The following is a 27,095-nucleotide window of genomic DNA, read 5'->3' as shown; positions in this document are numbered from 1 at the left end:
AAGCTCACTGACCATTGGCTGGGTGGGCTGGGTGTTGACAACGGATGTTCTAATCAGATCATGCCTGCCAGAGTTGGGGAGTAAATTCTCACTGCTCAAAGTAACTAAACCTTAGATCTTTTTCACACTTCGACCATGCTTTGTCTTGGTAAAGCCCTGTGGTTATTTCACCTCTGGCCCTTTATGGGTCCTCGTAACAAAGCATTAGAACAAAGGTCCTTAGTGAAATGTGAAATCATTATGTCAGCCCAAAACATCCGCCTTAATCTTTTGTTTGTCAGTTTGTTGTTCTGTGTGTGAAGGCTTTACATTATATATTTTTCTAACCTAACATAAATTTCTGTTATATAAAACCACACCAGACCAGGACCTTACATATGATACCACCCATGAAGAGCATCATGGAGAAAGCAAGACAGCAGAGGAAGCAGAGATGGACTGCAGTTATTTGCCCAAAAATACACACAGAGAACAGCATGTGGGCCAAGAAGACAACCTCCAAACCACACACTGTGGAGCTCCGTCACAGACTTCAAGAGCAAACAATGAGACGTGAATACAGGCCACACAGGAGGCGTTACCCAGCCATTACCTCCGGACACTTCCCACAGACCTACACAGAAACGACACACCCCCAACCCGCCCCACTCCCTGTCTCCGTAATCTTCACCTCCTTTCATACTCCTGCCCAGAAAAAGAAAAAAAAACAAAGAAGAGTACATCTTAGAGTGAAGCACATGAGAAGCAGAGTGAGTGTGGAGGTGTGTGTGGTCGAAAGCAGCGTGAGGTGGAAGAGGATCTGCCCCACAACCCTGGAGCGACCTCACAGGTGCAGGAGGCAGAGGGAGGCCCACTGAATTCTGGAGATCTCATCAAATTGATCTAAACAGTAAACAGGATCTAATGAGAGCTGTTGGAGAAGAGGAGTTCATTTCCCATAAGTTAAACCCCTCCCCCACAGAGGAAGCAGACATGATTAGCCCAAAAGAGTTCTTACCTTACTGTTTGTCTGTAGATATTTTTACCATTAACATTGGAAGCATTTCTAATCACCATAAAGCCTATTGTGAAAAAAAAAAAACAAAACAAAAACAAAGGACAAACATCACAACACATACCAAGCACAGGGAAACTTGGTCTTTGAGCCTCGATCAAGTGAGAAGCTGCACATAGTTTTTACAGGTCATGTCCATGTGAATGAAAAGTCTTATCTCAAAGGAGCAGCTGGAAGACACACACATATTCCATCGTATGTATACGTGTACTACACACACACCTGCTGCTGCACACACAGGCATGCACAGACACGTGCACACACATGCATGGACACGCAGATACAAACATGGCTACATGCAAAGCAATAATTGAGCATTTCTCAGTCTCTCTCTTTCTCTTTCAGAAAGAACCCAAAACACACTCACAAACCTTGAACTCTTTTGGTAGTTTTAAATGGTTGGATTCTTAGAAACGCTGGATGCGTTTCAACTGCAACTTTTTCAATTACGCCTGTTCATCATTCTCTCAGTGAGTACAAGGTAATTTGTGTTTTCAGTCATGGAGACACACAGCAGTGTGAAGGCTGGTGTTTCGAGCCGTCTTCAACCATGGTGGAGAGTGGAGAGTAACCATGGTCTGCATTCAGATCACTAGTCACCCAGGACTCGTCAAGGTCCTCCACAGAGCGGCACAATAACGGACGTGTTCGTTAGCACAGGCGCTGTTACACACATACTGACTGTGTGTAACAGCACAGGAAGTTCAACACTGGCTTCGGACTAAGAGTGTGTTGCCTTGTTAAGATATGCAGAAAGGAGCACAGGAGGATTCAGTGGGGCAGTTTATGGAGGGTGAATGAGGTGAGGAGAGAGAACAGACCGAGAGAGGGTCCTGGATTTCTGACTGGTTAAAAAAGTCTGGACTAGCAAGCTTCCCAAAAACAAATAAACACAATAAAAACAACAGGGCATGCCAACCGCTCCTGTACACCATTGACTGCTGAGGTTCATCTCTCTCTCACAGAGTGTGTGGTGGGAGTTCAAAGATGGAATTTGAAATCACAAACTGTGCACCGAGTGGACTCGCCTTCCTGGCTTTGAAGGGTTAACACAACCCATCGCTGCCACCAATCAGGCTCCAGGTCTCAGAGCGGCTGGATTCCCAGGTAATTACAGTAGAGAGCAATATGAAGGAAGTGACAGAAATCCCACATCCTCTGCTCTGGAGCACCAGTCGCCTCGGGACTGTTTGCTGCCCCTGAGCCCCCCACCCCCTCTTACCCAGAGATCCGCTGGACTCTTGGAGAGAGGTCTTTTAGTGACCCCATGCTGTTTGGAAATCAACTACCTTCATTTATGGCACGCTGCAGTCATCGATGATTGCATGTCAATGCAAATTATTAATACACTGCTACTATAGTACACTAATATAAGTTTTATTACTAACACTCAAAGGCAATACAAATGACAAAATATTTTCTGTTTGTACTTATATACACTATATACACACACTATATCACAATATAATAAAAATATAATCATCTGTGGCTAAATAAACACCCTAATGCTACTTCAAATGATATGCATATTACATTGTTTCCCCACTCGAGTAAACCCACAGCAGCACATCAGGCAGGTGCTTTTGATGTGGGTTGTAGAGAGCAGTAGGGTGAAGCCGGATTTGGTCTTACACACTGGAGTGTCTGGGCTGTTCTGCATGTGGGAGCCATACAGATCAATCAGTCAACTGGACTGTCCCCTGTCTCTCTGTCCTCTCTCTCCTGCATACGTCTACTGTGTAGTCATGTGGCATCAGCTGAGACTACCATTCATTAACCCAGCCGACATCATTCAACTCTGCAAATTAGCCCAAAGAGAGACGACGTGCATTTGACATCCGAGACTCAGCAGCGAGCAAAATGTACTAACACACACACACACACACACACACACACACACACACACACACACACACACACACACACACACACACACACACACACACACACACACACATATTCAGGTACTGTGAGTGAAACCACTGTACCTACAGACTCCACTACTGAAAGAGCAAAACGGCCCAATTCAAGATGCGGACAGGCCCAGCGAACATCAAAACGATCTAAACTGAGCTGCATTCAGAAGGTGCAGCACGTTTCTCAGACTCTCATGCTCTATTTTCAGCACCTGCCATCACCCCAACCCCTCGAAACCATTACGAAAATGTCTAGAGCCTTCTGGGAGCACTGGCAGGATAGAGCTGCACTAACCTGGAAAGCACAGACCTACATAAAAGCGGACAGAACCTAGGAGCCAGGAGCCCGCCCGGCCCCTCCTGCCCCACCTGCCCCTCCTGCCCTTCCTGCACTTTCTGCTCCTCGCGCAACACGCACAGCAGGTCGTTTTACCATTCAGTCATTGCAAAAGTGATGAAGAGGAACAGCGATGATGAGGAAGGCTGCCTGATGGCTTCCTGTAGAACTTTCCTGACCAAATGCATTTGGAGAAAAGCAGGAATTTCTCGTGCTTGTGGGATAAGCGCCAAACCTGATGTAAAGGCTGAATAATACATGGGAACAACCACAGGATATCCAGACTAACAGCTGTCCATGCCTGAAGCCACACCGATGGGGAAGGAGGCTAACCCCAGAGCCACAGCAAGGGACAGCCTGAGGGACACTGAACCAGAGTGAAATAAGGACAATTGTAGTACATGGTTGAGGATAAGACATTATGCAATTCCACAGGTCCAATTCCAGTCATAATTAGGTCTGGAGACAGAGCAAACTGCATTTGAACTAAAATGAAACAAAACACCAGTCTGAGCATAAGGCCCCACTCAAGTGGCATAAAAACCTCTGAGTGAGTCAGCTTCTGCCAGTCAACCTTTTTTAGGTTTTTAGGTCCAACTAAATGGTGAAATGAAAAGCACAGGGCCCAATGAGGTTGAACACTAGCGAAGCTCTTTGCATGCAGTTCTTGAAAGGAGAAAATTCAATTGTTTGACATCCAAAAACAGCATTTCCCATGATTTAAGAATAAGGAAAGTCAGCAGGTTCAGAATGATGGAGGGGGGAGAGAGAGAGACTCACTGAAGAAATTGATTTGCAGGATAGGAGCGAGTCCAGCATTTAAAATATGAGCACAATCTGGCTTTGTGCTTGGCCTATTGTGAGGACCTTCCTGGATTCCTCCTTATGTGGACACATCACCAACCCCTCTAATGGCAGGAGCAGGACAGGCCATCTGCAGCTCACAGTAGACCACAGGAGGGCTGGCTCTGACCACAGAGGACTGGAACTGTAAAGATGCATCTCTAATAGAATCCTCCTGGGAATTGAGGATAACCAACATCCTAACAATCTCCATATGCCAAAACGACTTCAAACACAACCCTTTCACGATGACAGTGGCACATCCTAAATGAGTCAAGGATTCAAGAGTAGGCAAATTATTTTTTAAATCAAAAAATGAGACAAGAACACAAAAGAAAACAAAGGCCCTGCATAAAAGCTCCATAAGCAGCCCTGCTGGATGGAGCACTGAGGACATGTGCACTGGGCGCTGATCCCTATCTGCAAATGGGTCTTTATAATGGGCGTTTATACGAGGAGGGCCCGGCATGTTTGCAGCTGAAACCCAACTCCGGTTCTGCTTTTGCCCTGCGGTGAGGGTGTAGCTGAGCTCAGCCAAACTCTGCGGCTACCCCCAGCCCCCGACCACAAAGACAGGCTTTGTTGCGCTTGAGACAGAGAGGTCCCATGGCTGACACTTCCCCGCGTCGCTGCAGAAAGCACGAAGGCGGCCACTGGAAACATGACGAAGTGGACGAAGGCGGCCACTGGAAACATGACGAAGTGGACGAAGGCGGCCACTGGAAACATGACGAAGTGGACGAAGGCGGCCACTGGAAACATGACGAAGTGGACGAAGGCGGCCACTGGAAACATGACGAAGTGGACGAAGGCGGCCACTGGAAACATGACGAAGTAGACGAAGGCGGCCACTGGAAACATGACGAAGTGGACGAAGGCGGCCACTGGAAACATGACGAAGTGGACGAAGGCGGCCACTGGAAACATGACGAAGTGGACGAAGGCGGCCACTGGAAACATGACGAAGTGGACGAAGGCGGCCACTGGAAACATGACGAAGTGGACGAAGGCGGCCACTGGAAACATGACGAAGTGGACGAAGGCGGCCACTGGAAACATGACGAAGTGGACGAAGGCGGCCACTGGAAACATGACGAAGTGGACGAAGGCGGCCACTGGAAACATGACGAAGTGGACGAAGGCGGCCACTGGAAACATGACGAAGTGGACGAAGGCGGCCACTGGAAACATGACGAAGTGGACGAAGGCGGCCACTGGAAACATGACGAAGTGGACGAAGGCGGCCACTGGAAACATGACGAAGTGGACGAAGGCGGCCACTGGAAACATGACGAAGTAGACGAAGGCGGCCACTGGAAACATGACGAAGTGGACGAAGGCGGCCACTGGAAACATGACGAAGTGGACGAAGGCGGCCACTGGAAACATGACGAAGTGGACGAAGGCGGCCACTGGAAACATGACGAAGTAGACGAAGGCGGCCACTGGAAACATGACGAAGTGGACGAAGGCGGCCACTGGAAACATGACGAAGTAGACGAAGGCGGCCACTGGAAACATGACGAAGTGGACAAAAGCGGCCACTGGAAACATGACGAAGTGGACGAAAGCGGCCACTGGAAACATGACGAAGTGGACAAAAGCGGCCACTGGAAACATCGCCGGCTACACAGGGGCGGCGACACATTGTCCGGCGTGCATATCTTGCGGGAAGGGCCATGCCTCTGCCTCTGGTCACAATCAATCAGGCCTAAAGTAGACAAAAGACGAGGTGTGTATGTGTGGGAGTAGTGGGGGTGGGGGGTCACTCGACTGCTGTTTCACTGACCGCTGCTTTCTAATAGCTCTGTTCTACCATACACACACTGCGCTGGCCTCTGACGTCATCTAAAGGCGGTCAGGCTGAATGGATGGCCCCTGGCTATTGATTATGCTGGACCTTGGCACACTGCCCCCTTTAAGGTTCAAAAGGTCAAGGTAGGAGAAAGGGCAGGGGGGTCAGAGGTGTCCCGGGGGCAAAGATTAATCATGACATCATCTGGAGGATTCTCTTAGTCCGGACTGGGACATTCTAAGCTTCTTGGGAAACAGGCCTAACCATGGTACACAGATCCAAACGCTTCCAATTACTTTGCCTCTCATGCAATGCTTTCCCTCATAGGATAATAAGCTCAGTTTCAGCTCATAAACCGAGAAAGACGTGGCATCCATGCCATAATGCCTTCATTACAAAAAAATACACATCTCTGTGTAAATCAGTGGTACTTTCCCTGGTTACCCAAACCCACATAAAAGCAAAGAGTTTCTTCAAAGGGCAGTAGAATGAAACCCAATGGAAATTTTAAACTGGAAAGATGGATATTGGATATATCAATCAAGGACACAGGGATCAGATTCAACTGTGGAAAAAAACAAACTTCACAGTTACTTTACTGTAAACCTCTGTGATTCAGCAGCTTCAACTGTTTTTCAAAGGAGAAACAAAAGTACAATTTTCAGTGCCTGGTGTGGGTTTAAATCATCTTTCAGCAATACAAGTCAGTTCACTGCAACTCTCATTTGAAAGTTAAAACGATAAAAAGTGCAAACTGCTTCAGCCTTGTGTGTTGTGTCTTCAGCTTGACTCTGTCACAGATGAAATATGACCACCTATTTGATAAAGGCAGTAATGTTAGCACAATAAAACCTGCTAGGCCACTGTCTCTGCCAAACATTGGACTGTTTGAAATCCCATTTACTTACTGTGTCAGAGGAATAGACTGGGCAGAATGCCAGAAGACTGGAGACACAGCAAAGTAAGTGGAGTTGGCTCATTCATAAACTGACACAAAACTGACTGACAACCACACTCAAGGACACAGGTTTGCACAAAAAGTAGAAAAACCCGCTGAAGCAAAGCCATCTAACAGCAGTGTCATGTAATAGCTGTGTTGGTTGCATATCCGTTGGGGGCAGGATTATCACAGTTGCTTAGGAAACGTACACAACCACCAGCACCTGCTTCTCTGAGAGGGAGAGACAGGGAGAAAAGAGGGTGGGCCAGGCTGGGAAGAAGGTGGGGCGGGCTGGGCTGGGAAGAGGATGGGCCGGGCTGGGAAGTATGTTTGCCAAAGCTAACCAAGAATCTAATGCAAATCAAAGCTGATCAAACCTGACGGCTCATTATCAAACAGTCAGCACGTTATAGATGATATGCAGTTAGATTGTGAGTGACTTGATTAGTTCAAAATCTTTATCCTATGGAAACACACTTCGTGTTGATGGTTTATGACATGGGGATGTGTCTTATTAATGTCAGAGCGGTTAGTCAGATTCCTCATAAAAATGAACGTAGGAGTGCGTAATGCACAAGGAGATGCATTATGGGAGAAGGAAGCGGCACACTGCTGATTTGGACAGATTTTTAAAACAGGTCAGTGATCACGCCAGCAACTTCAAAGCATGCTGGTGAGAAGTCTCATTCATTTCGTACACAGTAAACAGGTGAACTAGTTTCGGATATTCCTCTGAAGAATAAGAGAGATGTGGCAGGAATGTAAAAGACACTTTTGTAGTGAGACAAATGTACAACTGTAATGCAACATCATCTTTAATCATCTCTTTAGGGTCACGGCAGGCATGTCATTGTCAGAACTATATATAGCAACTGAAGCTACAAAACTTTGCAAATAAAAGAGAAAAAATATTCTGCACAATGCTGTGATGGTCATTATTAATCGCCATCAGCTGCAATTAGCACATGTCAACACTGTCGTAATGTTCCAGCCTGTTCAAGACCAGAGATTTGTGCTCACACTTGATTGTGATGTCTAGGACCAAAAAAGTGCTTTCAAAGGTTGGACTCTGACATCAGCTAATGTATGATTAACTGTGCAGTTCAACCATGAACAGAATTGCAATAAGACATTGTCATTACACTGAAACTGCTATAGTGGTTTGTGTCCAAAAACCCTAGGATCTCTTAGACATAGTTTCCATTTAGACAGCTCATGGTTAGTCATGGTTTGCTTTTAAACAGTCTTTCCTTTGAGCTAAAACCTTGCTGTCTGCACAACTACCTACCTGGACACAAGAGGCACAGCTTGGGGACAGATTGTTGTGGTCAGTCAGGCTTTCAAAATAGGAAAGGAAGCCAAAGTGGCAGATGTCACATTGTTTAAGCGAACAGAGGAAACAGGAGCACCTGCACTTTTAGATTGTGTGCAATCATCTTCTTAAAGAGCCACTCCACCATATAATACACAGACATCTCAACTTCAGAACATGAATACCAGAGGGGGTAACTGAAGGGCAGGTGAAACTAGAAGAGTAAAAGGACCCTCTCTGTGCCATCAGGAGAAACCTCTCACCTCCAGACTCCCTTTGTTCTCCTACGCATTACTGGGAGGAACCACCACTCACCAAACTCCAAAGGCTCCTCTTCACAATACAGGCCAATTCCATTAACACATTAACACATCTCTCTCCCTCACTGCAGAATTCAAAGGTGCAAACCTCTAGGAGATCAGGTCTGCTGTGCATCAACCAAGGCTAATAGATAAAGCTGAACACACATATAAGCAGTGTAACCTAACCCTAACCTAACCCTAACCCTAACCTAACCCTAGGCAGTGTCTTATTGTATTACCTCCAAGACACTTACTACATGCAGAAACATGCAACCTGTATTAAGGACAAATGTTTTATGTAGATTAGTGTCAACCTCCTGTACCAATGATACCTGAATGATGCCACTATTGTCTGGCTTGAGGTTAAGGGGTGACTCAGCTTTATTGGCTGGGGTAAAAGCCCAGTGTGTGCAGCAAAGCCAAATATGAGCTCAGTCTAGTCCATCAAACACTAAAGAGTGTCAGGGGTCCCAGATGGTGCCGTCAATAACCCCCACACCCTCTGCACCAGGAGGTAACACACACACACACACCCTGAAAGTACTTGAATATAGGATGAAAGCTGAAGGGCTTGGATAGGGCAGATGGTAGATTGTGTGTGTGTGTGTGTGTGTGTGTGTGTGTGTGTGTGTGTGTGTGTGTGTGTGTGTGTGTGTGTGTGTGTGTGTGTGTGTGTGTGTGTGTGTGTGTGTGTGCGTGTGTGTGCGTGTGTGTGTGTGTGTGTGTGTGTGTGTGTGCCAGCAAAGAGTTGCAATCTAAAGTGTCTACAGCAGGAATTATTGAGTTGGTGAGGGAGCCAGAGACTCCAGAAGATTTGGGAGCTGAAATAAATTAATGATGAAGACACTCATCAAGTAACGTCAGCCGAATGCTTCTAATTAGGTTACTGACAGATAAGTATTCCACATTTCGCATAAAAAAGGTAAAAGTGTGTTTGTTTTTTGTTACACTTCAGGGTCGTCATCTTCCATGTCTTTTCCATTTAAAACACATGACTACACATTCAATTTCTAACTTTGCCCAAAGTTATACAGTAATTTAGACAACAACAATCATAGAACAACAAGCACACCAGCAGCACACCACTTGTTTAAAATATGTATCAAAATCATTATGCTAATAATATTAATGTATTATATCTTTAATGTTTAACATATCAAACGCATTATCTTAATAATATTAATGTATTATTTGTTTAACATATGTATCAAATGTATGCTAATAATATTAATGTATCATGTTTAACATATGTATCAAAATCATTATGCTGATAATGCTAATGTATCATGTGTATTATATGTTTAACATATCAAAATCAAAATCATATATGACATAACGTATCAAAATCATTGTTAATGAGTTGTGTGTATCATGTTTAACATATGTTGTATCAAAACCTAGGACAGTCAACAGACAGACCTCCACCATGTGGAAAACTGAATCTCATGAACACAACTTTACTGCTGTCTTAACTTGTCCAGTATCATCTTTCCTTTCTTAGCCGTGTGTGAAAAGCACACAACTTTGCAGGCGTTCGTGCACTGAAGCATTCACAGGGGCTTTGATACAGCAGCACTACAAATGACTGGCATGCCACAATGATGATGTGTCAACGATCTGAACCCTGCTGGGCACTGCAAGGACATTACATCCAGGACAGTGACTAATGTACACAGAGAGCCCGTTATCTGGTGCCCATCTGGAGCATTTCTGAAGACAGCACTCACGATATGGTCGTGATTCATAGTGGCTCACGTCAGTGTGATGAGGCACAGAAGGAGCTGGGATGATTCCCAGAAAGCTCAGTTTGGCAACGTCCTGGCAGAGAAAGCTCTTACACATGTGAGGTTATTCTGAACATAAGACTCCTCTATCTCCAGATATTACACTCAGTGCAAAAACAACTGCATCACCTGTAAGCTGGCCAAAGCAGCCTGGGGCTCGAAGCCTTCCAGGACTGAGTATAGCAAGTCCCATGACAGCTGGGGTCGGCTCCTCTGTCAGCAGACAGGCTGGTAAGGGCGACCCCGTGGGCCACGACCCCTGGCCACAAATGGAATGCCATGGCGGTGACATCCAAGCCGGCACCCTGCCAGCACGAACCATGGGTGCGGCCCTTTACCCCACGGGTGCGGCCCTCTACCCCACTGGTGCAGCCCTCTACCCCACGGGTGCGGCCCTCTACCCCACGGGCTCCGCTAGCCCATCACCAAACATGCTTCCCCCTCTCTTTTGCACATGCTGCAGTGAAAAGCACCCGGGCTCAATGAAAAGTGAAATCTTCCTGGGCAGTGATGTAAGACATGCAGTAGATCTTGGCTTGAATTAATAACTCATTAGGACACACACTCCGATGGTCAAAAATATTTAAATCACACGTATTTTGAAGTTGTCCTATAGAGAAATGGTGTACAAGGCTTGGATGAATCAGAGCTTAGCATTCCACAGAGCACCATGGTCATTTTGCTCAGAACAGACATTAAACGATTCTCGCTCACTAGTTTTAGGTATGAGGCTAGTGAATATTTCAATCTACAGATCGGTGCTCTTCTTCACCCAAACACTAGCTTTTCTGAACTACATATTAAAAGGAATAGCATGAGTCCAAGGTTTACTTTTATTTTGCACAAGGATGTGGAATTAGACTAGCTATTTGCATATTCATTCATATGTATTCAACTCATTCATGTATTCACATACAATCTGAGCACTCCATTTGAAGAGATAAGCAAGCATGTATCCCCTTTAGCTTTATTCCCTTTAGCCTTATTCCCTTATTCTCTTTCCTTACCTATAGAGTGACTAGCTATGGAGGCACCGAGCTTTAGACCTGATGTGCTTACACCATGACGCTGGTAGAGACACTGGCTAGCAAGAAACAGGGCATCAGTGGAATAAGTCTGCAAACTGTTCCATGGGTCCCACTAACAATTCTGGCATGCAGAGATCATGGCTGCGGTGTGGTTGATTGCTGAGTGATGTGCTGTGGAGGTAGGCCACGTGGATCCTCCTGCAGCTTTAGCAGAGACATAAAGCCCAAGAGCCCAGGGCCACTGTTCTGGTTGTCATCCTGCTCCCTAACCCTAACCCTGACCCTAACCCAGACCACACAGACAATGTCTGCACAAGACCCACCTTCTACTGGACAGAGACATCAGGGACAAATGCTAATATTAAATAACACAAGTCTCCATTTCATCTTAGACAGTATTCTAAGATAATATGAGCAACAGGCATACGATGACCTTTCTGGAGAGTCCACAAACACAAGACATCCTGTACCTTATCACATGGTGCACCTGAAAAGGCTAGAGTGATCATCTCAGAAGATGTTAGTGCTCCACCACGCACAACCAAAGTCATGAATAAAGAGATGCGTCAAACACCTTGAGCTTGGCCATGACCAGAGCAAGGAGCCAATGAGCAAACAACTGCTCCAAACCTCCCTGGTTGGACATATGCTGATAAGCACAGACTCCATTCATCACCTCGACTGCCCTTACAGTGCTGTATCACAGCACTTGTGTACTGCCACAGTGTTACAGACACACTTGCTATCAGTCCTTTTGCAAGTACGTGCGGTGAAAAGGATGGCTGTATGACGCAAAATAAATAAACCGAACAAAGCTACAATGGAGGGCATAGAGGTTATTTACAATACACCTAACAATGCAGTTTAAGGTTGTCCAAAAAGGAGGTGAATCAAATCACATGAAAATACCTAAACATATAAATACGCCCTCATTCAAACAAAATGCTTCTTTTAATTAAGATACTTAGGTAATAATCAAGCTTCATCTACACTTAGAAAGCGCACGTAACTCTTTTGTTCTCTTACACAGTTAGAGGGTTAGGGTTGGGGTTGGGGTTAGGGTTGTCCACTTAAAAAGTGTTCTGCTTTTATTTGGCTAGCAGTGTATGGGTATTGAACTGCTGGTGCATGACACTACTGTCACAAGTCTTAGTCATCACTAGCAAAGGGGCTAGCAAATTCCAGATACATGACTGCTAAACAAACAACACACAGTCCTAACTACACGTAACTACACAAACACACAGTCATAAGTACATATAACTACACATAATTATACAAACAACACAGTCATAACTACACAAACAACACAGTCATAACTACATTTAACTACAACTACACAAACAACACAGTCATAACTACATATAACTACACATAACTACACAAACACACAGTCAAAACTACATATAACTACACTAACAACACACAGTCATAACTACACAAACACACAGTCGGTCAAAACTACATATAACTACACAGTCATAACTACATATAACTACACGTAACTACACAAACACACAGTCACAACTATACATAACTACACAAACAACACACGGTCAAAACTACATATAACTACACATAACTACACATCTCCCCTGGTGCTTCCTCTGTCTCGCTCTGTTTCCTTCTATAGAAACATGAATAATACGTATTTTATCCTGCAAACAGCCTTGCAGCCCTTGGCCATTGGCCAATTCCCCATGGTTACTACAGTAGAGCAGCCTCTTTTCTGGGATACAGAGGAGAAAAGAAAGAAACAGACGCCTTGGTTCGCAGGAAAGCAAGACAAAATACTGTGGAAACTTATAACCACTTGCAAAATCCACCGTTTTCTGATGCGTCAGCAAAATCCGGTTTAACGATATCAGCCAGAGAGACCAGAGCACTCGTGGAAGAGGATTTGAAAAAGTGTGCGCATGTGGGACGCAAAACACTGGGGAAAAAGATTTTCTACAGAGATAACAAAAAAGGACAAAGCCTAAAATTATGTATTTGCCTTGCTAGAAAATGTAACAGATCTTAAGTGACAATACAACCGACGTCAGCCTGTACACAAAAACACCATTTGAATGCGAAATAACCTTTTTTTGTTTTAAGATTATAACTTGCTGCAGAATAAACAAGGAATTCTGGAGATGATGCTTCTCACTGGCAACTTAAACTGTGAATCAAATGCTTCCTTTCGTGCTTACCTTTGACTTGACTCTCATATTCTGCAATAATCTCTTTATCCTTTTTAAACTTCGATGGAGGATGCGACATCTTCACCTCGTCCTCCGGACAGTCCGTATATGATGAGTTATTTGTAGTCCAGTAACTAACTGGTTTGTAAACAAGGCTCTGTCGGTCCGAAGTTCGCCTACAGCCGAAGCATCCCGTAGAATTTCAAGTATTCAGATTGAAATCTGGAAAGCAGAGAACTGCAAATATAGTTGTGTCGCTGGAGGTCCAAATGAAATAACGTAAGGAGTTCAAATCAAAGGAGATCTGCGACCAGTGCGATCAGAGGAGACGTGTGAGCGACTGTGTGAGGGTCAGGGTTAGAAACGCTGTTCCCAATCGCCGCAGCAACATATGAGTCGCCCGTAAGTCCCCTCGCTAGGTCAGCCAACTCGGCTACTGGAGGATTTTTACAGTTGCTTCAGGTAGTACAAACATCCTCATAAGCAGCCTAATAGAAAAAGGACGATTAAAATATCGTTCTTCCGCTGCCCGCGTAATCCCAGCACGCAGCTCTTCCTCGACTAGTTCATTCCCAGATTTGACCGCAGCGCAGCTGTTGGGCTCGTTGGAAATGGGAGGGAGCGCTGCGCAGCGGAAATGCTGAATGGATCGACAACTTACACAACTTATCGTCCAAAAATACACAGAGGCGAACAAGCTACAACTTTACCGATGAGTCATTTGGGTGATATAAATTATAGAGAGCGGCTTAATAACATTTGCAATGTTTACACAAACAAAGAGTAACCAATGTATATCAATGTGTAACTAAATTAATCGTTAGAAATTATGCATTGTAACTAAATATACAAAGAAAATGCCCAAGATGTATTCAAATTCAAATAAAAAAAATTATCCACTCTTTAATATTCTCATAAACTGATATAGCCCAGTGAACTGTAGTTTACTCGTTACGACCCCTGGTGGCGACCCTGTAGACCAGAGCTGTAGACTAGCCTCTTACAGGCACAGTCTGACATCTACTGGAATCAAAAGGGTTCACCTCATTGCTATTGGTGTTATAATGAACCGAAATGTACTTTTCTTTAATGGTTATGTAAGAATTTGTATAGTATTTATTAATTTATATATTCAAATAACCCATATACAAATAATACATTTTCATAAAATAATTTTAATTCTACTGCACTTCAATAGATTAGTGTACAAAGTAAAAAAGGACACAAGAGACAGTATTGCACATTAGTAATTAGTAGGCAGATGCTTACATAACTTAATTTGCACAACCATATTAACAAAAATGAAGTATTTACTTAATAAATAAATAAATCTGTGAACGAGCAGCAAGTTAACCAACATACCAGCATACATAATGATGCTTTTAATTTATTTATTATTATCCCAGTACATTTCTTTCTTCTTAGCTCAGTTTAAAGAAGTTCTCCTCCAGCACTTCTGTGAATTTGTCCTTCATCTGTTGACGGAACCCAGTGTACCACTCTAGTAGCCTCATTCTCCGCTCAGTCTTCTCCGCCTGGGTCATCCCATGCTCCTTCTCCAAAAGAGCAGGCAGCTCCCTCCAATCTTTAAGGAAGATGAAGGGTGCCCCCGCATCTTTGAGCAGGCGGAGAGGGGAACTGCGGCCATCTGCACAGGACCCTGGAGTCAGGACATCCTCCACCACGGGTACAGAGCCATAGGCACAGGCCTCATAGATACGATAGCACTCGCTATTTACTCCAACTGGGCACAGGGTCAGGTCACTTTGAGCCAGAGCTATGTGGTACTGTCCAGAGGTTTCTGCTGTCTCTTGAGGAAGCCACCTAAACACAAGAAAGGGAACAGAATCAGATCACCCTAACCCAGCCACTGGAAGGTAATGATTATAAGTTTAATGAGGTACAAAACAATACAAAAAAGAAGGAAAATGAATGCATACTTCTCTCGAGCATTTGTGAGACACTGTTTATCCAGGTCATGCTGCTTCAGGATACCCATGAGAATTTCCCGAGAGGAGTTCTTATAGATTGTACCCAGGAAGTTGCAGACATAGGGCCTTGTAGAGCTTACCATCTGCGTGTTCGGTGTTACAGCCAGAAAGTGCCTGTACCTGGGAGGCAAGAAAAGTCAGTTTAATCATTGTTACATCTTGACAAAAAATTCTACTCACTATAAATGAACTATAAAAATATGCAAAAAATGAAATCCTCATTTTGTCTGGTATTAAAGTAATTTGAGGAATTACAGTAAGGGTTATAAAACTGTGAAGTAAAGATTCAAGGCCAAAACAATTTATGTTTGAAAAATTCATAATGAAAGAGGATCTTACGTGGCTACACCAAGTGGCCACTGAAAAACATCCTTGTCATTGACCCAGGGGCTGTCATACACAAGGAAAAGCAGGTCCACAAATCCTCCCTGCCTCTTCAGATATGGACTGATCCAGTCGTTAGTGCACTGCTCACTGCCCAGCAAAACCACAGCCACTCGAGAGACTGTGTGCGCCTGCACTAGAGTCTGTACATGCTGCAACCACTGCACAGAGTAGGAGATCTTCTGCTGCTCACGTCCATTCAACACCAAAACTACACTGTCTGTGTCCAGGGGAACATGACCCTGCACCACTGCTGGGCCTGTGTAGAAACTTCAAGAACAGATTATCATAGATTAGTGGATCCTTTTAAACATTCAAGATGCTTACGCATGTGGTTTTAATCTCATCACTGACATTTGAATTAAGGAAAGATGTTTTATCGTGGAAGAACTAAGCTATGAGTTCTTCAGCCCAATCCCTATGGAGTTATGGAAGCTAAAATTAATTAATGGTAATCATTGATTCTATTTGAAAAAGAACCTTGTTAACTGATACCTGAAATTAATCTTCCCCGATTGGATCTCTCCTTCTCTCCAATGTCCTGTTTTGTCAGTAGGGTTCAGAGGCCCCTCTAAAATGTGCTCCCACAAGTAAAGTCCTAAAAGCAAGGAAACAAATAGATAACATATCTCTTGTAGATTGGAGTCAGGTTGTATTAACTTCAATTTAAATACATTTCTTACAGCCTCGGAACCAGAAATTCTATTCAACACGGGCTTATTTTCAGAACGCGTCTATGACTACAACAGTTACTTTAGGAAATATCACAGAGTCAAAAGCAGATTGCTTCACAAAAGATTACTCCTATATTGAATTCATTATTGAGCGGTTACACAGTATTAGTGACCTCCACTATGGAAAGGGCAGTCGGACAGGTGAAGACATACCTATGGCAGCTTTGCCCCAGATCTGAACCTTGTATCTTTTGGGCCTTTTAGCAATGTGCTCTTGATATGATCTATAAGCTTCTCTTCGTTTCTGCAGCAAAGTGACAGAATCTGCCCGTTCTTCCTCCTCCCACGGGTTCCAGTCTTCCTCGCCTACATTGGCATCGTCTATAAAAATGTCAAAATATTAAAGGATCATAAAACGTCATGTGAATAAATTTCCCTGGAGGTCATTAGTACAATAATCATGCCTGTGGATACCAGGCCTTGGCATTTTCTGTCCATTTATCATCTTGCATGCAATTGTTTAACTTGAACAATGCTGGATAACAACTGAGCTTGTAAATATAGCCTAATACATGTGGATCACAAAATAATGAGATATCAAGCACAAAGTTTGAAAAATTTGAAAACTAACCCTAAACCCTAACTAACCATAAACCCTAACTACCCCTAAACCCTAACTACCCCTATCTGCTAATGCTAACGTACCTGATGCTGCTGAGCCCTTTTTAACCACTCTGTGCACGCGAGAAATAACCTTCTTATTAAAAAACACACTGTACGCAGCATACAGTGAAAAGAGCACGTATGCCAAAACAACAAGTATAGCTATTTTTTTACGGATGAGTCTCATTATTAAATATCGGCTGTGCACCCATCCTTTGGCGTAACAGCGATTGTTTACATGTATAGTGGTTGAAGGTGACCCGGAAGCAAATGTCAAACAGCCATCGTATCCGGAAATTCTCTCTAGCTATATAAGTTGCTGCCTGTACATAATTATTTTTGCGTTACCTAAAGCTTACCATGTTGATTGAAAAAATGTAATTAATATTTAAAATAAAAAATTATGTACAATTATATATACAATCCAAATAGTCAATTATGCATTTTACGCCAAACTATGATCCGGTATTCCGTCAGAACACCGGCCTACCGCAGCATTCCCTCTTCCACCCCTCTAAATATGCTCAGCCTTAATAAACCAACAATGTGTGCACTCTCTGTTTTTAATCAATTACATTTGTCTGTCATTTTGGGTAAGTAATATATAAGCAAAATCTGATTTCGGAAAATATATTACAGGCACGTCTGTAGCTTCAGTTTTCACGAAACTGAAGGGGAATAGTGGGAAGTTTCAAATAAAAGCCACTTGTATTCTTCTAGTCAAATATCACAATAATATAGTGATCAGGATTTTCCCTTTGTAAACTATTTGAACTCATGTTCAAATAATTTCACAGGTGAACTCGTACTGAGATTTGTTCTCCTAACAAAAATACATGTACCTGTCAAATGTCCAATAATTAATTAATTTTATTTATAATCACAGTCAGTGTTATAATGTTACCACCATTACTCATTACTCACATTTTCAGAATGGCTAGTACAAATAGTTTTTTCTACACTAGAGCCACTGAATATATTTCATAAGAGGCCAATTAGGCCTATTGTTTTAAATAAATGAGTCAATTTTAAATAGAAACAGATAGTTCTTGTCCAGCCTAAAAATGCAATTTCTTTCTGGGCTTATTTGAATGTCATTATTAGTGCCATTGAGTGCCAACTGCGTGCCATTCAGTCAGGTAACACTTCTAAATAACTTCATACAGATGTGGAAAACAGTATTGATATATATATATTTTTTTATTTTCATTTCAATCCACGTAATGTACCTCAGCTTCAAGCTCTCTGTGAACATAGTGAAGTAAAGCAGCAGTCACCTGCTTCTGTAGTGATGCATCCCCCATTACTATTGCAGTTAACTGAACTACATCAGTCCAATTTATTGAACCCAAGATGACCATGATCTCCTGGTAGAGTTTTTGCTGATGCTCCGTTGTCATGTCCATGATGATCTGAGGCAGTGGTGTAAACTCACCACTCGTCATCCAACATCCTAGAAGGCCTCCAACAGCCCCACCTTTCAATGAAGTGCAGAACACATTTGAGTGAATGTGTACACTGTGAGATCATTACATTTCAGCATTTCTGCAATTTAATGATAATTACCTACTGCAATGCCAAGTGGCCCCCCTACCAACCCTCCAGCAAAAGCAAGTCCTCCGGCTGTTAATGCTCCCTTCCCAGAGTGCTTCACTGTAGTCTTTACTTGTTGATTTGCAGACAGTTCACAACACAGCTTCATCACATCATCAATGCGTTGAGACATCTTGGATAATCAGTGCCCTTGATATTTTGTTTTTTATTGTGCAAACAGATGGGCAGTCAGAGATATGCATTTAAATGCATAAACAACAATATATTAAATCTAAAGCTCAAAAGTAAATAAATTAAACATATATACAGGGACCTCATTTCCACAATTTGGCTAAACATGAATTTGTACTATATTTTATTGTATGCCTATTTAATAAGCAATCTATTGTTACACTGCAAAACAAAAATAGTCTACTTACTTTAGAATTGAAACTTCAGACCTATATCTGTAGAGCATTAAAATGACAAAGAGTAAACGTTACGTCCATTCCGTTAAGCTATCTACACAAAAATCACTGCTAGAAATAAGCCGCACGAATACAGAGGGCTAATGTTATGATGTCAATATAAATGTGCAGTGTTAGTGACGAGAAGAAATTGTTCAAAATAAAAGTCTCATGCATGCGACGGTGACCTCATTCAGATGCCTTAAAACATTATTAGTTTTCTTTCTCAAGATAAATAAAATAATTATATTCATTTGGAAGGATTGAGTGTAATGTAGGGTTAAAAAAGATTCAAACGACACTCCTATATAACTGAATTTAAAAAATCATAAGCTGATTCCATGTCTTTAAATAAAAAAGTAGATCATCAAGTTTTTTCATCCAATAGTCAGGTAACAAAAACGTAGTCCTATTGGGACCATTTCTATATATGTCTGTCCTTGTTTTTCTAATTCATTATTTAAAAGATGTATGTATATAGGCTATAGATCGATACAGACCTTAATTCCTGCAGTATTCTATCTTACAAAACTTTCATAAAGTTTATTTGATCTACCACCAACTTATTAAAGTTCTTAAAAACTAAGTGTTGGAACATGAGTTTTGCCATAATAGTAATTAATAGTATTTAATTTTCAAACGCCACCCAAGTCACTTTTACTGTGAAAAGATCTTTCATTGTGTCATTGGCGGCCATTTCTAAAAATGTATTCAATTTTAAAGCTAAGCTAGTTAACTACCTGGTAACCACTGTTTCATAGACTTTGAAATAGTACTAGAAGTAGATGGTTAGGTATACAAAGTGTATGAGCCACTTAGAAATCATGTTAGTGAAACAGAAATGAACTAGCCTAACTAGCTATCTAGCTGTATAATTTTCACGGCCACTTTCAGGTGGGTTAACTAAGATAACTAACTTTTCCTCTGTTGAATCGGCGGGCTTGTCTGAACACGTCCAGCTTAAGAACGGTAGCGAGACCCTCGCGAGACGCCTTCTGAGCGTCATACATGAAGGAACTGTAATCCTAACTCCACTCTAATTCCAATTTAACGCTAACCCTAACTCCAACCTAACTCGAACCCTAACCTACTCTAACTCTAATTATAAAGAGTGGATAAGACAATAATACACACACACGAGTGCTAGCTGATTCTCTGTACATTTGAACTTTTCAGCAGGATGGACGAAAACTTGAGCCTCAGTTCTGCGTTACCGTTGTGGATAATTGAATATGCGTGGAGCAGAAGAATGATGGACGTTTTAGAAGGTAACATCGTGTCTTCAGGTTTTTAATTAATCCTTTAACAGTTGGGGTTAGGATGACCTGGTTTCTTTAATGTTGACCTCATTAAAAGTTTCATATTAATGAACGTTACTATGCTAACTTGTTATATATACAGCTACAGCAATATATGTGAACAAGTCCGTCCATGTTTAATTATTTTTTATTTGCATGATGTGAAACCATACACTAACAGCCAATGGGACATAGTCGTTAATTTGTTATCAGTTATAAGTATACATTGACAGATCTAAATTACTCTCACTGTACTCAATCAGTAATTACTTGCTGAAATTTGTATTGAGTATGTCTGTGATGCTGAAGATTTGGACACTTTTGGTTAAGACAGACTGTGTAATGTCCTAAAGCCTCATGTTGTGACCTGTCCCAGTTTTAGGTCCCCCTCTGTGGTTGGAGGGGGACTGGGAACACCTCACTCTTCAGGACTCCTGCAGCATCCGTGTGGTGTCCGCTGAAGCCTGGGTGATCATACAGGCCAGAGACATCAAACACTTTGAAAGAGTGATGCAGTTCCTGGAGGTCACTCAGACTTTACTGCCACACCTAGTGACCCCAATTAAACACATGAAGATAATGTTTGGCCTGAAGACTTTGGTAAGATGTTTTGGGTCTCTATGTTGGGAAGATGCATGGTGTTTAGTATGAGCTCAGTCTACCCTACATGCAGGACCTGTGCAGCTGACCTGTGCTCTTTGACACAGCGTGAACAGCACAAACGTGAACAGCACGATGAGGATTTTAAAAATACAAATTCTACTTGAACCAGGGAATTGATTGGTAGATTCATGGATTAAACACCTGTTGTGAATCCCTGATAGAGAACTGGAAGTTTTGCAAAATGTACTGAAACACTGAACAGTTGGATATGTGCATTCAAAAGTTTAGAGAAGGTCACATTTAAGCTCACCTGTAAAGGTCAGAGTGCATTTTAGGTTCATCCTGAAATTATTATATAAATTCACCATAAAGAGAAGAGTGCAGCTACTTGACCTTAGAAGGTTTATTGAATTTGCAGACTATTGGTCAGCATCATGAACAGAAAAGCTTTGTTTCCTGAAAATCCTTTGAGACAAAGACTAGCCCTTACCAGAGTGATGAGGAAGGTGTGGTGAAAATGACCTCCTCACAATCCAAAACAGGTACCTCATAATGGCATGGGTATGTGTAATCACACAACTTTAACTTTTGTCTTTTAATCTGAATGCTGACTACAGAAATGTAAAGTTTACAGAGATGTTGATACTGGTCAGTTTACCTACAATTTTTTGAGAAGGAAGCAAAGGAATATGGTGTTTTGTGACCAGCCCAGTGTTGATGTAAATGCTCTCTAATTAAACTGGATGATACTCTGAATATCAACCACACATTCATTGTTTCATTTCAAAACAATTGTGTGCCAGTGCAAAGCCAAGACAAAAATTATTCATTTAGTTACTATCCACATTGGCATTACTGACAAAGTGACTATACAGTCATGGCCAAAAGTTTTGAGAATGATACAAATATTAATTTTTACAAAGTCTACTGCTTCAGTTTTTATAATGGCAATTTGCATATACTCCAGAATGTTATAAAGAGTGATCAGCTTAACAGCAATTAATTGCAAAGTCAATATTTGCCTAGAAAATGAACTTTATCCCCCAAAACACATTTCAACTTCATTGCAGCCCTGCCTTAAAAGGACCAGCTAAGATCGTTTCAGTGATTGCTCCATTAACACAGCTGTGGGTGTTGATGAGGACAGGGCTGGAGATCAATCTGTCATGATTAAGTAAGAATGACACCACTGGACACTTTAAAAGGAGGCTGGTGCTTGGCATCATTGTTTCTCTTCTGTTAACCATGGTTATCTCTAAAGAAACACGTGCAGTCATCATTGCACTGCACAGAAATGTCTTAACAGGGAAGAGTATCACAGCTAGAAAGATTGCACCTCAGTCAACAATCTATCGCATCATCGAGAACTTCAAGGAGAGAGGTTCCATTGTTGCCAAAAAAGCTCCAGGGCGCCCAAGAAAGACCAGCAAGCGCCAGGACCATCTCTTAAAAGTGTTTCAGCTGTGGGATCGGGCTACCAGCAGTGCAGAGCTTGCGCAGGAATGGCAGCAGGCAGGTGTGAGTGCATCTACGTGCACTGTGAGGCGGATACTCTTGGAGCAAGGCCTGGTCTCATGGAGGGCAGCAAAGAAGCCACTTCTCTCCAGGGACAGACTGATATTCTGCAAAAGGTACAGGGAGTGGACTGCTGAGGACTGGGGTAAAGTCATTTTCTCTGATGAATCCCCTTTCCGATTGTTTGGGACATCTGGAAAACAGCTTGTTCGGAGAAGACGAGGTGAGCGCTACCACCAGTCTTTTCTCATGCCAACTGTAAAACATCCTGTAAAACATCCATGATTGAGAGCATGCCAGGGGGGATTGCAGAGGTCCTGAAGAAGGGTCAACACTGCAAATATTGACTTGCTGCATTAACAATAAAAGCTTTTGTTACTCATATGATTGCAATTATATTTCTGAATGGGATTCAGAATTCTGTATGATAAAACATCTGACAAACACACATAAAAACCAGAGGGCAGCAGATCATGTGAAAATATAATATTTGTGTCATTCTCAAAACTTTTGGCCATGACTGTAGTAATTGGCAGTCATGGCCTGGTGGTTAGGGAACTGGTTTTGTGACCGGAGGGGCATGGGTTCGATCCCCAGACTGAGGTGTTCCTGAGCAAGACCCTTAACCCTCAATTGCTCACTTGTATAAAAATGTAAGTTGCACTGGATAAGGGTGTCTGCCAAATGCCGTAAATGTAATTGAACCAGCTCATTGTGTTGAGGCTTAACAAGTGCACATTTGACCATATGACCATGCGTGTGTTTCAGGTTATTATGTGGATGTTGTGGGGTGACCAGGATGTGGCCAGCATCAATGACAAGATCAGGAAATTCTTTCCTGACAGCTTTCCACAGTATCACAGATGTGTACGTTTCTTTAGGTCTTTTTTAAAGCGTCCTCTAGGGGGCACTAAAACTGCAGAAAAGAACAAGAACAAGGATAGTAGGCAAAAAAAGTTTTCTTTTTCTTCCTCCACTGCTTAGAACCGCAGACATATGGAGCTGATGCAAAAGACACACCAAGACTTTAGGAATTTTGCTCAGTCTCTGGCCAGAAATCCAGACATCCGCAAAGTCTATATTAGAGTAAGTGGAAAATGGATTAATTGTTCTATATGCACTATATTCTTATGTCTGTTTTCAAAGAATACTTTTTTTTTTTGTGAATTTGTATGTTTTATGATGATTTGAAGGATTTAATGGAGGAGCAGTACGGTGAGCACTACGCCCAGAAGCTAGAGGAACGCTTGTTTCATTATCTTGAAGAACTGAATGAAGCCCTTCCACAGTCCACTTGTATTGAGAAGGTGAGCGGCTGCATTTGCATATGCATGTGTGAGCACATCGTTTTCATTCTCTGTTTACATGTTTATGTGGTTCTTTAGGTTCTAACGCGTCCATGGCCACTGGGGGAGAAGGAGGAATTACTGCAGCAGATACTCACCTGTAGCACTGCATCCGTACACACAGCTTTGAAGAGACTCCTAAGATGTGGTGAGGCACTGGGTCTTACTAAAGTATCTATTTGTGTATTACAAACAATATTAAGTCACAATGAATTGATCTTTCTCCCATTCTTACAGCTATTGCAGATTTCTACAGAAATGACTTTCCACATGAGCCAGTAGAGGGAGCTGGAGCTGTAAGATCAGGCTTCAGGCCTTTCTCCATAGGCTTTGGGCCATCTCAGGAAAGGCCAGGAAGTGAGACACTGTTAGAGGCAAGCATGCAGGGCACATGGCTGGATAAATCTTTATTATGCCAGAAAAACTCAGAGAAGACCTATTTAGATGGAGAGGTTATGAGGTTGTGGAAGAAGCCAAGTCTGAGGACAGAAATAGAACAAGCCGTCGCATGTCCACATGTGCCAGGGGAGGGTTCTCAGGGAGTGGGCACTGGAAGGACTGCACAACATCAGGAAGTCGAGATTGACTCAGCAGAGCACTTGTGCTCCAGACACGGCAAGAGAATGAAGAGCATCCTTCTGGAATGTTCTGAGGAGCTTCAGGCTCAGGACAGGCACACTCCTGGGATGCAGGCAGAATGTACTCCTCCTTCACCTCCCTCTCCACTTCTTCAGTCCACGCCATACAGGCTGACACAGGCCTCGTCACCTCTACTCCAAGACTCCTCTTCTACAAACATATCCTTTACTTCACACCCAGACTCCCCAGTGAGAGATCTTTCACAGGCTGAAGCCAGTCAGGCCAGCCTTTCACAACAGTCATTTCATAATCTCGATTCTTCCTTGGTGCAGCAAAATACTTTAAGAACATCCTTGGGCCCATCTTCAGCACTTTCAATCAAACACATCCCAGCTCCTCTATCTTTACCACAGTCTTCATCTTCAGCCAGCCCTTCAGTAATTCCAGCTAAGCAAATCGCAGCCCATCACAGCTCACTTTCACCAGCATCTCAGCCTTCAGTCTATCCAGAGTCTTCCTCCTCGAGATTCTCCTTCCATTGCATCACGTCATCCTCTTCCTCAGCTCCAGTGGCAGCTGCCAGCCCAGGCCGTGACACTGAACAGGCACGAGGCGCTGGGCGTTACACTTCGGGCCTGCCCGTTGTCATGGCCTCTAGCCGAGCCTCAGGTGGGGGTGTGAAGCTGTCCCCCGAAACTCAGGCCTTCCTCCTGCTGTGCAAGTGGCTGCAGCCTCATGTGCGAATGTGTAGACTAAGCCAAGAGGAGCAAAACACAGTCGTGCTAGCAAGGACAGACAAAGGCCAGGGGCTCGAGCAGCGAGAGCTGGATGTGGAGGAAGACGTGGAGGCAAATGTGTCATTAGACGTGAATGTACTGTATTCGGACTCCTACTCTGAATCAGACACGGACGACTCGGACGATCCAGATTATGTTCCATCCAGGAGACTCCAGGCATAGGTAGACTGGTGGACTGCCAGAAAGAGTTCGTGACACCGTGCACGACACATGCACTTATGTAAGCTGCCTGAATCAGGCAAAATATTAACCACAGGCTTGTGGTACCACCAGCGTTCTGTGCTATTCCACAGACTTTAGTGACAATTTAGATTCAAGTCCACATTACATTGTATGAAAAGGGCTCAGTTGACTATGCTTGATGTCCAAACATAATATTTTAACATGAAGGTAACCTAACAAGATTGTGCAATTTCCAAATTAAGTTCTAGGGGCTGCAGTGAAGCCCTGCTGCGCACGGCTCTGTTGACTTCTCTTTACCACAGCACTATGATGGCACCGTGTCAGAGCTGGGAGCAAACTGCATGCACCATATACTGGATCCCATTTGCTATCAGTTCAGTGATGTGTACATTTGTATTGAGGTGACAGAAGGTCACCACATACGCCATGTGTGATGTCATTATTACTGACCTGTTACAGGCGTGTGTGAGGGGTGCGATGTGAGTGGTCTGTTTGGCATGAAGAGAAATCATGTGACCCATTGAAACCCATTGACGCACTGAAACACTAAAGGTTTACACCGAACGTTACAGCCACAAACAAGCTGTTCGGTGTCACATCATAACATGTTTGACTTGGTCATCTGATGCGTGATATTGACTTGTGGTAGTTACTTTAAGTCAACCATTTATTAAGCCAATATAAACAAGGAAAGGGTTAGTTTGTTTAAATGGGAGTGTGGAGGACACAATGTTCAAGGATAGTTAAACGTGTTGCATCTCCAAAGTGGTGTTGATGTGTAATTATCTGATTTTAGTGCAAACTTGTTTTGTGATGGTGAGGGGATGATGTAATTCTTTTTATATGCTGCATCATTCATTTGTAATGTAGCCAAATGAAAATTATTTTAAAAGTATGGTTATAGATAACAAATAGCACATATCCCAGACTGAAGACATGGACAACTGCTCCAAACCTCTAAACATTCATCCATCAATGTTTTCATTTCTTTATGTTCAACTTCAATTACAATTTTCAACCAACCACTATTCCCTTATTGAAGAAAAAAAAAGATTTATGCAAATTCATACTTGCAGTCTGTTACAGAAATAATAAAATGTTTACTTGTATTTCATTTGGTAATTCCACTATTTTGTCCAAATGTTTGCCAGGATGTTTGGCCTTCATATAAGCAGCTAACCCCAGACTTTATCTGTGTAACCCACTGCACTGTACATCTGTGTACATGGGTGTTGCATTCATGGTTCCACAGATCATAACATCAGTTGACGTAAGTGTTGCTTATGGGGTCAGATGTGTAGTGTTGGTAGTGACTGCTGGGCCTGTTTGCACTATCCGTTACTGACATGTGAAGTGGTGATCAACACATTCACTCTTCATTGCACAAATCAGCATAATATCTATACATGTGTCTTGGGTCACCTACGGTATTTTTAATCCAGAAATAAGAGTTGCTATAATGTATCTTGTTTCTTTAGACTGAACTCAGTTGTAATGAACGCTTGCTCCTAAAACATACTAAAAAGTGAAAAATAGCAAACATTGAATTAAACTGATGCTCGGGGCTG

General features: G+C 42.8%; 4 protein-coding genes across 14 annotated transcripts in view; 1 reads left to right on the top strand and 3 right to left on the bottom strand.

The window, feature by feature from the left end:
• srgap1a (SLIT-ROBO Rho GTPase activating protein 1a) overlaps positions 1-14,103 on the bottom strand; it is a 69,434-nt gene extending 55,331 nt beyond the window's left edge. The window contains exon 1 of one of the 2 annotated variants that reach the window (XM_076993619.1): positions 13,504-14,103. In XM_076993619.1, the coding sequence (XP_076849734.1) occupies positions 13,504-13,573 (70 nt within the window). In that variant the 5' untranslated portion in view covers positions 13,574-14,103. The remainder of the gene's footprint in view (positions 1-13,503) is intronic. The other variant, XM_076993629.1, reaches the window with a different exon arrangement.
• Positions 14,104-14,649: 546 nt separating this feature from the next.
• On the bottom strand, positions 14,650-17,484 carry rxylt1 (ribitol xylosyltransferase 1). The gene is made up of 6 exons (XM_076993611.1): positions 17,249-17,484; positions 16,757-16,924; positions 16,365-16,467; positions 15,825-16,139; positions 15,435-15,605; positions 14,650-15,318 (listed from the first exon to the last, which is right to left on the bottom strand). Exons 1-6 carry the CDS (start codon positions 17,391-17,393, stop codon positions 14,916-14,918), a joined length of 1,305 nt encoding a protein of 434 aa, XP_076849726.1. The 5' UTR covers positions 17,394-17,484; the 3' UTR covers positions 14,650-14,915.
• Positions 17,485-18,093: 609 nt separating this feature from the next.
• On the bottom strand, positions 18,094-19,337 carry LOC143508836 (protein C19orf12 homolog). Of its 3 annotated transcripts, XM_076997442.1 has the most exons (3): positions 19,180-19,337; positions 18,773-18,949; positions 18,102-18,683 (listed from the first exon to the last, which is right to left on the bottom strand). In XM_076997442.1, the coding sequence occupies exons 2-3, from the start codon at positions 18,930-18,932 to the stop codon at positions 18,418-18,420; spliced, it is 426 nt and encodes a 141-aa protein (XP_076853557.1). In that variant the 5' UTR covers positions 18,933-18,949; positions 19,180-19,337; the 3' UTR covers positions 18,102-18,417. The 3 variants fall into 3 exon arrangements, with proteins under 3 accessions (XP_076853558.1, XP_076853560.1, XP_076853557.1); XM_076997443.1 differs by lacking the exon at positions 19,180-19,337 and having other exon boundaries at positions 18,094-18,683; positions 18,777-18,909; XM_076997445.1 differs by lacking the exon at positions 19,180-19,337 and having other exon boundaries at positions 18,098-18,683; positions 18,773-18,941.
• Positions 19,338-19,924: 587 nt separating this feature from the next.
• LOC143497916 (uncharacterized) lies at positions 19,925-26,636 on the top strand. 8 transcript variants are annotated; one of them, XM_076993575.1, is made up of 8 exons: positions 19,925-20,100; positions 20,386-20,474; positions 20,934-21,104; positions 23,391-23,489; positions 23,607-23,708; positions 23,816-23,929; positions 24,008-24,116; positions 24,206-26,636. In XM_076993575.1, the coding sequence occupies exons 3-8, from the start codon at positions 21,015-21,017 to the stop codon at positions 25,504-25,506; spliced, it is 1,815 nt and encodes a 604-aa protein (XP_076849690.1). In that variant the 5' UTR covers positions 19,925-20,100; positions 20,386-20,474; positions 20,934-21,014; the 3' UTR covers positions 25,507-26,636. The 8 variants fall into 8 exon arrangements, with proteins under 8 accessions (XP_076849690.1, XP_076849677.1, XP_076849683.1 ...); XM_076993562.1 differs by having other exon boundaries at positions 20,881-21,104; XM_076993568.1 differs by having other exon boundaries at positions 20,383-20,474.
• Positions 26,637-27,095: the final 459 nt, after the last annotated feature.

The sequence above is a fragment of the Brachyhypopomus gauderio genome, chromosome 2 (assembly GCF_052324685.1).
Source record: "Brachyhypopomus gauderio isolate BG-103 chromosome 2, BGAUD_0.2, whole genome shotgun sequence".
NCBI lineage: Eukaryota > Metazoa > Chordata > Actinopteri > Gymnotiformes > Hypopomidae > Brachyhypopomus > Brachyhypopomus gauderio.
The sequence above is the reverse complement of the archived record's forward strand: the minus strand, read 5'-3'. Positions and strand labels throughout refer to the sequence as shown.

Excerpts from the sequence above, each read along its gene's own strand:
- rxylt1 (XM_076993611.1), bottom strand. The coding sequence starts at position 17,393 with ATGAGACTCATCCGTAAAAAAATAGCTATACTTGTTGTTTTGGCATAC. Across the intron at positions 16,925-17,248 it reads AAAGGGCTCAGCAGCATCAG|ACGATGCCAATGTAGGCGAG; the intron begins GTACGTTAGCAT and ends ACATTTTTATAG. Across the intron at positions 15,606-15,824 it reads TGGCCACTTGGTGTAGCCAC|GTACAGGCACTTTCTGGCTG; the intron begins GTAAGATCCTCT and ends CTTGCCTCCCAG.
- LOC143508836 (XM_076997442.1), bottom strand. The coding sequence starts at position 18,932 with ATGTCTCAACGCATTGATGATGTGATGAAGCTGTGTTGTGAACTGTCT. Across the intron at positions 18,684-18,772 it reads GCCACTTGGCATTGCAGTAG|GTGGGGCTGTTGGAGGCCTT; the intron begins GTAATTATCATT and ends CTTCATTGAAAG.
- LOC143497916 (XM_076993562.1), top strand. The coding sequence starts at position 20,387 with ATGGACGAAAACTTGAGCCTCAGTTCTGCGTTACCGTTGTGGATAATT. Across the intron at positions 21,105-23,390 it reads TGTTTGGCCTGAAGACTTTG|GTTATTATGTGGATGTTGTG; the intron begins GTAAGATGTTTT and ends CGTGTGTTTCAG. Across the intron at positions 24,117-24,205 it reads GAAGAGACTCCTAAGATGTG|CTATTGCAGATTTCTACAGA; the intron begins GTGAGGCACTGG and ends CCATTCTTACAG.